This window comes from Nyctereutes procyonoides, unplaced genomic scaffold (genome assembly GCF_905146905.1).
Source record: "Nyctereutes procyonoides isolate TBG_1078 unplaced genomic scaffold, NYPRO_anot_genome, whole genome shotgun sequence".
Lineage (NCBI taxonomy): Eukaryota > Metazoa > Chordata > Mammalia > Carnivora > Canidae > Nyctereutes > Nyctereutes procyonoides.
The window spans coordinates 46294650-46308801 of record NW_026575120.1 but is presented as its reverse complement, the minus strand read 5'-3'; the positions used below and the strand labels follow the sequence as shown (position 1 = coordinate 46308801).

The window sequence follows — 14152 nt, the reverse complement described above, 5'->3', positions numbered from 1 at the left end:
AGGAACTGGTCAAATATGCTGAATGAGACACGCGGAAAGACCCAGAACCGAGAAGTGACCACCTGGCCAAACAAAGGTCATGTGTTACCTGGGTTAGTATTTTCCGTGGAATGGTAGGAACGGAAGCTCAGGGAGGGGGTGGAGTGAGGTGAGAAAACAGCAACAGCCCATTCTTTCTTGTGTGGCTACTAACACGAGGTCTACTGACCTCCTAAGGCTTAGAGGCACACAGGACACCCTCACTGTCACGGCAAACAGAGGCCGGCCCTTCTTGGATTGGAAATCACTTCATGCTCCTAGTCTGAGCCCATGAACTCCTCCAGTCCACGTGGGGAATAATCTACCATCTCTGATGGAGGGGTCTTCAACTCTAAACCATGAGAGGGTGCTCTCTATCCCCAAGCCCTGGGACATTATCATAAAACCAACTTCTAATGAACAAATGGAGACCAAGTAGAATTTCAACCGAGAGCGCGTGCCAGGAAACGGGTGCTCATGATGAACTGCTGGAGCTGGAGCCCACTGTCCTGAGACCTGACTCTGCCTCCGGGGATTTGCACAAAGACCCAGAGCCCCACACGAGAGGAAAGCAGTGCTTCATTAAGTCTCCTCAAGATTTTTTTCAATCACTTGTATCTGATTGGTGAAAGCCTCAGGAAAAAGAGGAGCCTGGAGAGAGGCCAAGAGGGAGGGATGCAGCGTACGAAATGGGGCCGAGACAGACCCGAGACAGACCCGGGGACCGGGAGAAGTGGGGGCCTGTGAGGTCTGCGGAGCAAGGTTCAGAGCCCGTGAGGAAGAGCGCTGAAGAGTAGGCTGGCGTCCCGGGAGAAGAGCTGCATATCCACAGGCGCTGGGCCCACCTGGCCTCTGGGACTCCACGGATTTTAGACCAAAGCAGAGACAGAATCTAGGTGCTGAGAAGAACATTTAGGGTTCTGAAATGCCTTGGGGCAGCAGGTCAGAGGCAGTCAAGTTGTGCAACCTGAAGAGAGAAAATGTCGCCAGGTGAGGTTATAAAAGCCAAATGCACAATGATTCAGCAACTAACTGAATGTGGTAAAAAAGGAGTGAAACACAAGCAGCCTTCTGCCCCAGAAGACACGTGCAGGGCGTGCCGTACGCCACGGGAAGGGCCAGGTGGAATTGCTGGGGGGATGTGTGCGCTCGCGTGGAGGCACCTGTCGTCCAGCAGCAGCGACAGAGCAGAGGCAGGGACAGACGAACAGAGGAGTTCAAACTGGGCACTCTGAGGTTGGAGCTGGAACGAACACTCTAGAAGCACTGAGAAATATGGTCTGTAAAACGGCAAGAACCATCCAGAGACAAATGGATCATCTGAATAGACACGGCAGCGGAGGTACTGGCTGTGGCTGAGATGAGAAGACGGAGGAGAACAAGTCCGTCCTGAATAATGTCAAAGCTGCATGTCCATGAATAGATACGAGGTGTGACAAAAACGATGATTGTTTGGTAAGTTGGAAAGGACTAGGTAAACGAGGAAGGTGGGAAGGTGGAAGGGGAATAAACTTCTGGGGAGTGGAAGGAGTCAATTGGGAAGATAAAAGGGGCCCAAACTTCTCCTTCGGCATCACCACAGGTGGGCTGCCTGTGGACACAAGCAAGCACACACACGGTTGGTTTATGTGACAATCAGACTGTGTCGGCAAGCCAGGGGACACCCAGCAGACAAGAGCGTGGGGGTGAGGTATGCAAAATAAGTTATTAGAGTGATAACATGAAAATCTTGAAACCAAGGATACACATGATTGTATGATGCAATCTTATCAGGAAAACAAAACTTCAAGGCAAAGACACCCTGGGATGTGAGGAGAAAAAATCTGAAAAAAAGAAGAGCTAGTCCAAAAGGGAAAGTAGAACTGCTAAACGTCCCCAACTGGCAAAGAAGGGAGGAAGCAAAGCAGGTGACACAGGGCTGAGAACCAGCAAGGCTAACACACATGCAGGAGCAGGGGCTGCAGGGCCGGGCAGACGAGGGCTACTCAACACCTGGAAAGCTAAGGAAGGGTCAAGGAGAGGGAGGCTCAAGCTGAGCCAAAAAGCAGGCTTCGGGAAGGAAGAGTGAGGAAGAGGCAGGAGCAGAACCGTCAATATAATTTGCAGGACCTAGGACAATTTCGAGACTGTGAATGCACAGCTGCGAAGCAAGCACGGGATTCTGTGCAGGAAAGCAGATTTTCCCTAAAAGCCTCCAGAAAGGCCTGCAGGCCTCCGCTCACTTTGACTCTAGCCCGGTGAGACTCAGGTCAGACTTCCAGCCTCCTGACCTGTGAAAGAACACATCTGGAGTGAATGTGCCTCAGCAGCCACCTCAGCTCCTAGCTGAAGGGACAGTGTCCCAGCAAGTCTGGGTCAACACTGGCCAGTAACTTTCTTTTTTAATGTCTGCCAGGTTGAGCTGCAGGAAGGAAGAATGCTTGTTCATGTGTACGGACCATTCTTATCTCTTAAATTTCCTATTCATGCACTTTTCCCGTTTTTCTAGTTTCTATCTTTTCTTAACTAGCAAGCACTCCTTTGATACTGTTATTAATCCACCATATATTGCAAATTCTATTAGTTTGCATTTGCCACTTAAGTTTGTTAATATGGCATTGCAGGTATAATTATAATTTTTATTAAGTCTACAAAGGAAAAAAAAATTGTTTCTATGTTTTAAAAGGTCAATTACACCTACACAATACGGATGCCCAGGTGGCTCAGCAGTTTAGCTCCTGCCTTCTGCCCAGGGTGTGATCCTGGGGTCCTAGGATCAAGTCCCACATCGGGCTCCCTGCCTGGAGCCTGCTTCTCCCTCTGCCTGTGTCTCTGCCTCTCTCTCTCTCTCTTTCTCTCTGTGTGTGTGTGTCTCTCATAACTTTTTTTTTTAAACCTACACAATAGCCAGTGTTATTTATAGGATAAAAGCTAAATTTTACCCATAAATCCTAGAGAGTTTTTTTTTTCAAAGATTTTATTTATTTATTCATGAGACAGAGAGAGGCAGAGACAGAGGCAGAGAAAGAAGCAGGCTCCGGGCAGGGAGCCCAATGTGGGACTCCAGGATCATGCCCTGGGCTGAAGGCAGACACTCAACCGCGGAGCCACCCAGGTGTCCCAAATCCTAAAGAGTTTTAAAACTACAAGGATCGTTTTGCTTGCTTAATAAGAAAATTTGAGGTATTTGGATATATCCCTAAATTTAGGGTTACTAAGTCTAAATATGTCATCTTGGCAGCTGCTATAGTTAAACAAAAACAAAAACACCATGGGGCTCACTTTGATAAGTTCTATAAGATTTATATTTGATTCCTAATTCCTTAGTAACCACTGAAAAGCAGTATATCTAAAGCGATTCTAAGGAAACTTAATCAGAACGAAAACACTCTGCATACGTGAGGGGGAGTCAGCTATTCCAGCAGCGGTGCCTGGCTGTTTTGTTTACAGGGCCCACATGGAGAGCCTCCCGGTACCGTCTAAGTCTCCTACAGTGGCACATAACTGCTACCAAATTGCCCTAGCTTTTAGTGAAACCTAAATATAAAATGAAGGCTTACCAATAAATATTAGATCCGCATGTTTTAGAAAACCCAAAAATCTGACCCAACTAACCTGCTGAGCAAATGACTAATCTTATTTAAAAATGATTCTAAAATTTTATGATGCATCAGAATCACGTCGAAGACAGCAGAGCCCTGCCCCTGGAATGTCTGATGTAGTAGGTCTGGGTGGCTCCTGAGAATATGTATTTCAAGCAACTTCCAGGACAATGCTGACACTGCTGGTTCAGGCACCACTCACTTTAAGAAACACCAACTTAGAACTTAGACCGTAGCTTGAGCCGATCAAGATTTCACAAATGGGCTGGTGAAGGAGTGAAAAGGCTGGAGGAATAACAGGTATTATTATTTTGGTAAAAAAATGTAAGTAAATAGGATGGAAATGGCCTCCAAGAGGTATAACCAAACCCTTCAAGTCTCTGGACATTTGCTATGTCCAAAGCCCTCCACGACCATTACGGTGGTGCCTAGATTCTCCCAAGAGCACCCACCCCCCACTGCTCCCCACTGTCATCTCTAAGGCTGTGACGTGACGTCGGCGCCAGCTGGAACCATGCTACTAAAAGGGCAAAAAAGGGGAGAAGAGTTGGCCAAAGGATGAGAATGCAGTACAGTGCTAATCCAGACACCGATGGAGAGGTCGGTATGCAAAGTCAACCAACCAGTTTCTTGAGCATCACTACAAACACAAATATAATTTGAAAGCTTCCTTACTCCCTTTATTCATCCCAACTCTGTTTCGAAAATGCCTGGCATACACGAATAAAAAAATTCTGGACTGGGGAATACCAGTCCCATTGTGGTTTTGAGTGGGGTCTTCCAATGTGATTCTTTTCTGTTTTTATATCCTGAACAATCTGTGATCTTTCACTCCAATGTAATCAAGGCCCGTGAGATTTAGTTTGCACCTTCCTAGCAACAGGCAGCATCTACACCCCACAAATCACTGCAAAGATTAACGGATGACTAACAAAACTGCACTAATAGCTCAAAAACTGACAAAGAAAGGAACTGCCAAGGGAGGTCAGAAGAGAAGAGGTCATTCCTCAGTTTGCTGGATTTAAATTAAAATCATCTAATTGGTCACTTAACAAAACAAACATTTTAGAAACACAATTAGAGAATTTTACCAATGATACCATTTTATTTATATTTATATATTATATAATACTGTTATATTTACATATTCTGTTGCAGCTTTTCTTACTGTATCACTACTGATTATATTTTTATTTGAGAGAGAGAGAGCACATGCACCCATGAGCAGGGGGTGGGGTGGGCAGAGGGAGAGGGAGAAGCAGCCTCCCCGCTGAGCAGGGACCCTGACGTGGTGGTGGGGGGCTCCATCCCAGGATCCTGAGATCATAACCTGAGCCCAAGGCAGATGCTTAACCGACTGAGCCATCCAGACGCCTCTCACTATTTATTTTTTTTAAATGACAAGTTCCATGTTAGCCTTTCTAAAAATAAAATTCTCTTTTCCGTAATTTGCTATTACAAAATGGAGCAGCTTTCAATATATACCTTGCTTACTTAACATGTAATAGTTTCTTGAAGACTCTACCCATATTTCAAGACCTCTCAAAATGTTAATTTTTGTCTTGGAGAGATTGTAACTAAAAACAAAATCTTGACTAATTGATTTAGAAATATAAATAAGTCTTCTTTAAAGAGATAACTAACATTCAGTGTGAAGTGAGAAGGAAATTTAGAAAGCATTACAATGACAACCTTTGAAGTGAACAATACTAAGAATTCATTATACTATAACACAGACATTACCTTAAATAACAACCCTAATACTGAATGGACAGTTTGTGGTTAATGATTTTGTTAATGTGTTAATGTTTTTGAAGTAAAACACTTCTAGGAAATAGCAATAACCAGAATGTTAAAATGTTTAGAGTTAAGACAGCAGACACACCCATTCCCATCATTCATACTTTTTAAGTCAGCCAATACCACTGCCAGCAGAAAACTGGAGTATAAGGTATAATTATTTAAATACATGAGCACATACCAAATTTTAAATATCTAAATTAAAAAGCTCGATTTTGGTGTTTGTACTTATTTTTTAGGTCAGATGCAAAGGAAGGTAGTTTAGGAGCAATATTAATGTTTTAAATACCACAAACTAACAAGTGCTATTAAGTTTCAATTTTCTTGATGAAAAATTAGCTTAACAGATGGAGAAACAAGTTCTTTCATTTTTATTTTCAAGTTATCTCAATTAGCTGTGACCTAAGAGGAAAGAAAACAGGAAATACTTCTTCTAGATATATAGCTCACAAATCCATTTCTTTTGTATATGGTGGAAAATAATCACCTTTATAGTCACAAGAAAATACGGTTCTGGTAGAGAACAATAATTTTTCCAGTTGTAGAATTTAAAAAAGAACAGTTGGCAATTAAAACTTATAGACCTGTTAAGACAAATTATTCCTTTTTTCCCCTTTTGGTGACTTTAAGATCTACAACTCACAGAAAAATGACAGAACAATAAATGATCAATTATAGGTGAGTAGAGTATCAACAGATTAAAAAGCTAGAGAATATATCATTTTTAAGCTATTTTAAGAATTACTTAAAAATACTTAATCTAGCATTACAAAATTAGTGTGGATTTTTAAAACTAACTTTTAGAAACTATATTAAACAGTCATCTCAGTGAGACTGGATAATACAAGGTAAATACTCAACGGTTTTAAAAATGATGAGAAGAAATACTGGTATTAAATATAATTACAAACAGAAAGATCATTGAAGAGCCTGTTATGGACTGAAGTGAGTCTTGCCCATCCCGCCCAACTCACGTTGACGCCCTAACCCCTATGTGACTGTATCTGGAGAAAGTAATTAGGTTACATGAGGTCGTGAGCATGGGGCCCTCATCCAATAGGACCGGCATCCTTATAAAAAGAGAAACAGATATTAGAGACCTGTCTCTGTGAGCACACAGAGAAAAGGCCATGTGAGGACACAGCAAAAAGGTGGCCCTCTGCGAGTCAGGAAGAGAGGTTTCACCAGAAACCAACACTGCTGGCACCTGATCCGGGCTTCAGAACTGTGAGAAAATAAAGGTCTCTTGTTTAAGGCCCCAGAGTGGTGTCTGGGTACGGCAGCCCAAGGTGATTAACCCAGGCCCTAGAACTTGGACTGAAATTACAACTCTGAGTAAGCATCACATAGTAAAACATTTATTTGCATATATATGTTTGTTTTACCCAATTGAAAAAAAGTACGTTTTTTTTTTAAAGATTTACTTATTTGAGAGAGGAAGAGAGAGAGAGGGAGAGAGAGAGAGAGATTGGAGAGTGGGAAAGAGGGAGAGAATCTCCAGCAGACTAGCACTGAGCATAGAGCCTGACAACAGGCTCTATCCCACAACCCTGGGATCATGACCTGAGCCGAGCCGAAACCAAGAGTCGGACGCTCAACCAACTGAGCCCCCAAAGTATGGCAATATTTAAACAGGAACACACACAAAGGTAAAGTTTACAGAAGTCAGAAGTCCTTGAATTCTAAAACACACAGTAATTCTACATTACTCTTCACATAAACACAATAATCTGGGATGATACTCATTCTGTAATGCAAATTTATTATAAATCAACAAGTAACTAGTGATTTGTCCAGCAACAAGATATAATAAAATGTCCACGGCTAATTCTGTGTTGCTTAATATATTTAAAATTGAGGAATTAATCCATCAGACATTATAATAGAATTAAAGAGGCACCTGGGTGGCTCAGTGGGTTTAGCATCTGCCTTTAGCTCAGGTCCTGATCTCAGGGTCCTGGGATCAAGTCCCACATCGGGCTGCTGGCTCAGCAGGGAGTCGGCTTCTCCCTCTCCCCCAACTTGTGTTCTCTCTCACTACCTCGGTCGCTATCTCTCTCTCCCAAATAAATAAAAGTCTTGGGATGCCTGGGTGGCTCAGCAGTTGAGCATCTGCCTTTGGGTCAGGGCATGATCCTGGAGTCCTGGGATGGAGTCCCACATTGGGCTTCCTGCAGCGAACCTGCTTCTCCCTCTGCCTATGTCTCTGCTTCTCTGTGTCTCTCATGAATAAATAAATAGAATCCTTAAAAATAAAAATAAATAAATAAATAAATAATAAATACATAAATAATAAATATCTTGAAAAAGAAAAATAGTATTCTAATGTTTTTGGAAACTGGATCGTTACTGTGAAGCAGAATCGGAACCTCAATCAGTTGAACTCCTCTACTCTTACTATCATTAACCTACTATTAATCACAATGATGAGGTCACTTCTACAGTTAGGTCACAAGAAGACTGTGACTTCTGCCTTGCTCCACACTACTCCAGGTGCTCACTGTTCCACTACCTCTCCCATGCTGTCTCTCCACCCCATCTCTGCTCAGCAGATCTCCGCTGTCATGTCCTGGGGAGCTAGCCCTATGCAGAGGCCCAAGTGGCAAGAAACAGATTCCAGCCAAGAGCCGTGTGAGCGATCTTCTAACAGACCCTGCCCAGGGGAGCCCTGAAATGACTGCAGCCCCAGCACACACCCCGACTGCAGCCTGTGACAGGCACCAGCAAGAAGCTCCTGGCTAACCCACACCAGGACTCCTGGCCCACAGAAACTGTCAGGTAGTTAACTCTTTTTTTTAAGCCACTAGGGTTTGGCATCAATAGATGATAAATACAATCCTGTTTCATTTCTCCTATTAAATTACAAATTCCTATGAAACATTAGAGTTGCTTCTCCCACCTTAGTGGAACGTTTTACATATTAGATATCTGACAAACATTTGTTAATATTTAAAGGTAGAATATTGTATTATTATTTTTAAAGATTTTATTTATTTATTCATAGAGACACAAAGAGAGAATGAGAGGCAGAGACATAGGCAGAGGGAGAAACAGGCTCCATGCAGAGAGCCCAACGTGGGACTCGATTCAGGATCTCCAGGATCACGCCCTGGGCTGCAGGCGGCGCTAAACCACTGAGCCACCGGGCTGCCCAGAATATTGTATTATTTTAAAAATAAAATCAGCAGACTCTGAGGATCTAAAGCATTTTAGTAAACCTTTCCCAAGGCCAGCTCTCTGGTCAATTCAAAAAACACATGTGTTTCAAGATATAATTGATTATTTAATGACAATAAAATACCTCAGATTTTACAGTACACATGAAAAGTAGAAAAAAAAAACCCATATGTTTACTATTTCCCTTTCACCTTATCTAATCTAAAACTGTAATTCCTGGGCAGCCCCAGTGGGTCAGCAGTTTAGCACCTGCCTTCAGCCCAGGGTGTGATCCTGGAGACCCAGGATCAAGTCCCATGTCAGGCTCCATGCATGTGTCTCTTATGAGTAAATAAATAGAATCTTTTAAAAAATAAATAAAACTGTAATTCCTAAATGGAATTAAAGTGCTATAAGAGATGGCACACAAGAGTAGCTGAAAATACATACACTTTAAGGTCTACACTCACATTTATTAAGAATCCCACACACAGACACAAAAAACCCCGTAACTAATTATAAGCTATTTTAAGCTTCAGAGTAAAGTCAGAGCTGGGCTATATAGAATCTTTAGAGAAGGAATCATTTCAGAGAGACATAATTATGTGGAACCCTAAGGATTTACCCCACAAAAAATCCCAAATTTTATTTAATAATTTTTGATCACTGTTTTCTTTCTAAAATATATAAAATCAGAAAACAGCTTAATGAACAAAATCAGACATCTTAATAATTGGACCTGGTCTCTCTGTGACTATCATAAATAAATAAAAAATAAAAAAAAATAATTGGACCTGAGACTAATACATAAATGTGAACTGTACCTACCGAAGGGAAGGAAATCAACATTCACTAAACACTTTTGGACATAAAACCCTTAAAAAAAGGTCACGGGTTCTGTTGTAGAATTTTTTAAATTTTTTGTTTTCGCTTGATATCATTTTTTTTCAAGTTTTTATTTTAATTTCAGTTGGTTAACATACGGTGTTACATCAGTCTCAAGAGTACGATATAGTAATCCAACACTTCTGTACATCTGGTGCTCATCACAAGTGCTCTCCTTAATCCCCATCGCCTCTTTTCCCCATTTCTCCACCATCTCCTTTCTCATAACCATCAGTGTATTCTCTAGAGTTAATAGTCTGTTTCTTGGTTTACCTTTCTCTTTTTTCCTTTGCTTGTTTGTTTCTTAAATTCCACATATGAGTGAGATCTGATGGACATCCGGGCTCTTTTCATAATTTGACTATTGTTGATAATGCTGCTATGAACATTGGGGTGTATGCATCCTTTTTAATTAGTATTTCTATATTCTTTGGGTAAATTTCCAGGAGTGCAATTGCTGGATCATAGGGTAGCTCTATCTTTAACTTCTTGAAGAACCTCCATACCGAGGTTTTCCAGAGTGTATGTACCAGGTTGCATTCCCACCAACAGTATGTTGCATTCCCACCAACAGTTCCCTTTCTCCACACCCTCACCAACACCTGCTGTTTCATGTGTTGTTGATTTCAGCTATTCTGACAGATGTGAGGTGATCTCTCATTGTGGTTTTAATTTGTATTTCCCAGAGGATGAGAGATCTTGAACATCCCTGGACTTTGGGCCAGGCAAATGAAGGTCTTTCCTGGGCAGCTACACCTACAGGTCTAGAGTCAGACAGATATGGGTGGGAGAAAGCTTTTTGTGAGTCATCAGCAATCAGATAAATGGTAGCTAAACCTATGGATCTGGATAGAGGCTACAAGGAAAAACATGAACATGAAATCAAAGAGATAAGTCAACAACAGAAACAACATACATATGAAACAGGACAGAATGAAGCAGCAGAGGAGGTTAGAAAGGAGCCTGACCAGGAATCACCAGGGGTGGGGGAGGTCTAGGGAAAGAATTTCACTAAGGAAAGTATCGAGAATTTTGTCACAGTGAATTAAAGTTAACAAAATTAAAGACTTATTTCCCCTGATGTACCAGGACGTGTGCACAGGAGCTACAACACTGGTCAGAGCAGGTACAGAACACTACTATTGCTGCAGCAAGTTCTCCTAGACGGCACGCACAGACACTGGTGTGAAGTCATCAACAAGGCATTTGTTCAGTAAGCACCTGGTGATCAATGTACGGAGATGGTATACTAATTCATAGTTAATATTCAGGGCAACTTTGAGAACACAGCACAGCCACTGTTTTCTGTTTCTATCCCAAATTGGTGAAACTGAATAGCTTATAGGTGTATTAGTTATCCAAGTTCCTAAAATATGGACAAAGGAACATTCCTGTCATTGGGGACTTTTGTTAACTTCCAAGTACAAGTGAGCCAACTTTGTGTCACATTCTCCAAAAGCAACTTCACACACTTCTAATGCATTTCTTACACAGAGCTAGGTGTAGGTATGCCTAGGAGGTACACATGTCTTAAGAGATGAGGAAACAAGCTCAGTTCGTGAGGCAACTTGCACCCACACAGCTAAGAGATGTCAGAATTTGGATTCCACCCAGGCCTGTCAGCCCACAGAACGGCAACTCTTTCCATCACACAAAACCCGCAATGTAGAAAAAGGCTCCATCTACAAAGTCAGGTACCCAGCCAAATTTTAACTAAATCCATGGGACTGGAATATGGATTTTAGCAAGCATTTGAACTTAATCTCTCAGATGTATATAATATGCATATGAATTAATGAAGAAACTTTCCAAGAGAGAATACATAAACTGAGGAAATGAATACATTTATTCACTGAGGAAATGAATATATTTATTCATTCCATTGTTGTCAAACATAAATATCCTCTCCAAGAACAAAAGCCAAAAAGGTATTTATCTTTAAAAACTATTTTTTCAAATACAGTCAAATTTTTACTTACCTTCTTGAGCAGCAAATGTTTGACTAGCTGAAATGACTTTTGTTAGTTCTGGATTATACCTTGTTCCCTCTGGAAAAATCACAAGATACATCTGTGAAACATAGAGAAACTTGGTTTGTTTTGTGTGAGATTTTTTTGTTGTTCTTGTGAACTTACCAGTGCCAACCCTATTAATGCGAAGAGACTATTTCCAAAGGTGGGAAAAATGTACGTTCATTTTATCTAGTACCTTCATTTCAAGTGGAGCAGCCAAAATGCAAAAATGCAATTAAATTTTACATAAATTATATTTAAAATGCAGTCTCATGCACTAGTAGGTCAATTGTTACAATTCTAATGTTTCTAATTATGCACTAATATTCATTAATTAAAAATTTACCCATGAAATGCTAACTTATATAAAGCCTCAATTAATTAAAGAGCTTTTTTCCCCTAAGATTCTGAAAAATGACACCTTTAAAAAGGCGCAAATTTTAGACATCAGTGTCTGTTAAGTTTCAATAATAAAAGCATATTTCACTCTATATTTCCACAATATAGATTACAGTAAGTATACATATTTCAAAGATTCCCATATTCTTATTTTACACAGCTCATTTAATGCATTTTGCATAATTCAATTTATAAGCAGCTTCATAAACTGAAATAATGCACTTATAAATAAAGGAGAAAGCTAGATGTTTACTACATAATCAATTAGCCTAAGTTTTTACTTTAATCTTCTTGGGAAAATAAAGACAGAAATAGTAAAACTATAATAATGAGAAACTTTAGAACTGAGTTACCCAAACTACACCAGCATGGTTCCTTGATAGCCAAAATACACAACTAAGGCATTCATATCAAATCTTATCAAATGCAAACAGAATGCAGGAAACAAAGGGAGAGGAGGATAGCAGGAAAGAAAATTATGTTCATTTTATCCAACTTCATCTGATCCCGGATAATGCTATCTATACATCTGGTACAGAAACATCCCCTTATCTAAATGATCTATGATTTAAAAACTCCTACATAATAAACCTATATGACAGTTCATATTTTTCATTAGACAAAATTGTGATTAACCTCTTCCAAACTTTCATCTGAAAAATTTGTCTTAATGGTAGCTCTACAATTCTGCATTTTCAACTTCCCTGAAAATATATGTTTTTTATTCATCCAAATAAATTGTCTCTGCCTATCTCAGAAATTAACAGATTTCTATGTATCCTAATATTTGATAAGATTCATCAGAGCTGCCATGGAAATGTGGAAAAATGGATACAATTGGAAAAAAAATGGAATTAGTTCCAAAACCCACAAATTCATTAACATGAGAATATATTGCAAATCAGCTTATGGGGCACCTAGCTGGCCCAGTCGATAGAGCATGGGACTCCTTGTTGTACGGTTACAGCCCAACAATGGGTATAGAGATTACTTAAAAAATAAAAATTAAAAAAAAAATAAAATCTTTAAATCAGTGAAGTTGTATTTGAAACCATGATAGCAATTACTGATGATTTTTGGCTTCTATTTAGTACAAGGATTCAAAAATAAAATGATACATAATTTGAATGGTTATTAATAATTCATGTGGTATTATTTTCCCATCTCTTACATATTTAATTAAAAAAAAACACTGATGGTCAATAAGAAAGCAAGAATGAATGTTCCTTCAGGGTTCATTTAAGAAGTATTTCTTATATACGTTTATGTGCCAGGTACTAGGATAATGAACTAGATATGGTCTTTAGAGATAAGTGAGAAAAAGTACATTAAACAAATTTTACCAAAAAAAAAATAATAAAAATAAACAAATTTTACAAATGCAATTATACTTATATGATTGTGAAGAAAAAGACCACAACATTACAAAGGAGAATAACAAAAGAATAACTGGAGTAGATAATGGGTCTAAGATTCAAAAAATGGTAAAAGAATGAGTGCTTTCACCAACATATGGGGAACAAAGCAGGGACACCACTCCCACCAGTTCAAGGTTGTACTAGAGGTTCTAGCCAGGGCACTTAGGCAGGACAAAGGAACAAAAGGCATTCAGATTAAAAGAAAGAAGTACAACTGTATTTATACACAAATGACATGACTGTCCATGTAAAAAATCTAAGAAATATTACTATTTTTTAATGTTACTAGGTAATAAGTCTAGCAAGGTTACAGAACAAAAAGTCAATATACTGCATGTTAGATGCTAACAACAATCATAAAATAAAGTCTAAAAAATATTGCCATCTACAATAGCATCAAAAAATATGAAATTAAGAATGTATTTCAGCAAATGTGGAGACCTTTTGCAAAAGATGTGTAAACTAACACGTTTATAAAAACCATAAAACGCTGCCGAGAGACATTAAAGAAGTCCTGAGTAAAGACTGTGTTTGGGAATCCAAAGATTCAACTGTTGTAACAGCAGTTCTTTCCAGATTCATAGATTCTATAGAATTTTCTATAGATTCAATGCAATCCAAATAAAAAAACCTGTAAGCTTTTATGCAGAAATTGACAAGCTGGTTTTAGAATTTATATGGGAAACGCAAAGGACCTAAAATAGCCAAGTGACTTTGAAAGACAACAAATTTAGAAGATTTAAATACATCAGATTTCAAACCTTATCATAATAAAGCAAGAGTAATCAAGATAATGTGAGTACAGGCATGGAGACATCCATGTAGATCAGTGGAACAGAATAAATGGTTCAGAAACAGACCCATATATATGCAATCAATTTAT

General features: G+C 39.5%; 1 protein-coding gene across 3 annotated transcripts in view; it reads right to left on the bottom strand.

Moving 5' to 3' along the window:
* The window catches only part of AGPAT5 (1-acylglycerol-3-phosphate O-acyltransferase 5), a 57985-nt gene that overhangs the window by 13191 nt on the left and 30642 nt on the right, over positions 1–14152 (bottom strand). For all 3 annotated transcript variants that reach the window (XM_055335048.1, XM_055335050.1, XM_055335049.1), the window contains exon 5: positions 11420–11510. In XM_055335048.1, coding sequence (XP_055191023.1) covers positions 11420–11510 — 91 coding nt within the window. The remainder of the gene's footprint in view (positions 1–11419; positions 11511–14152) is intronic.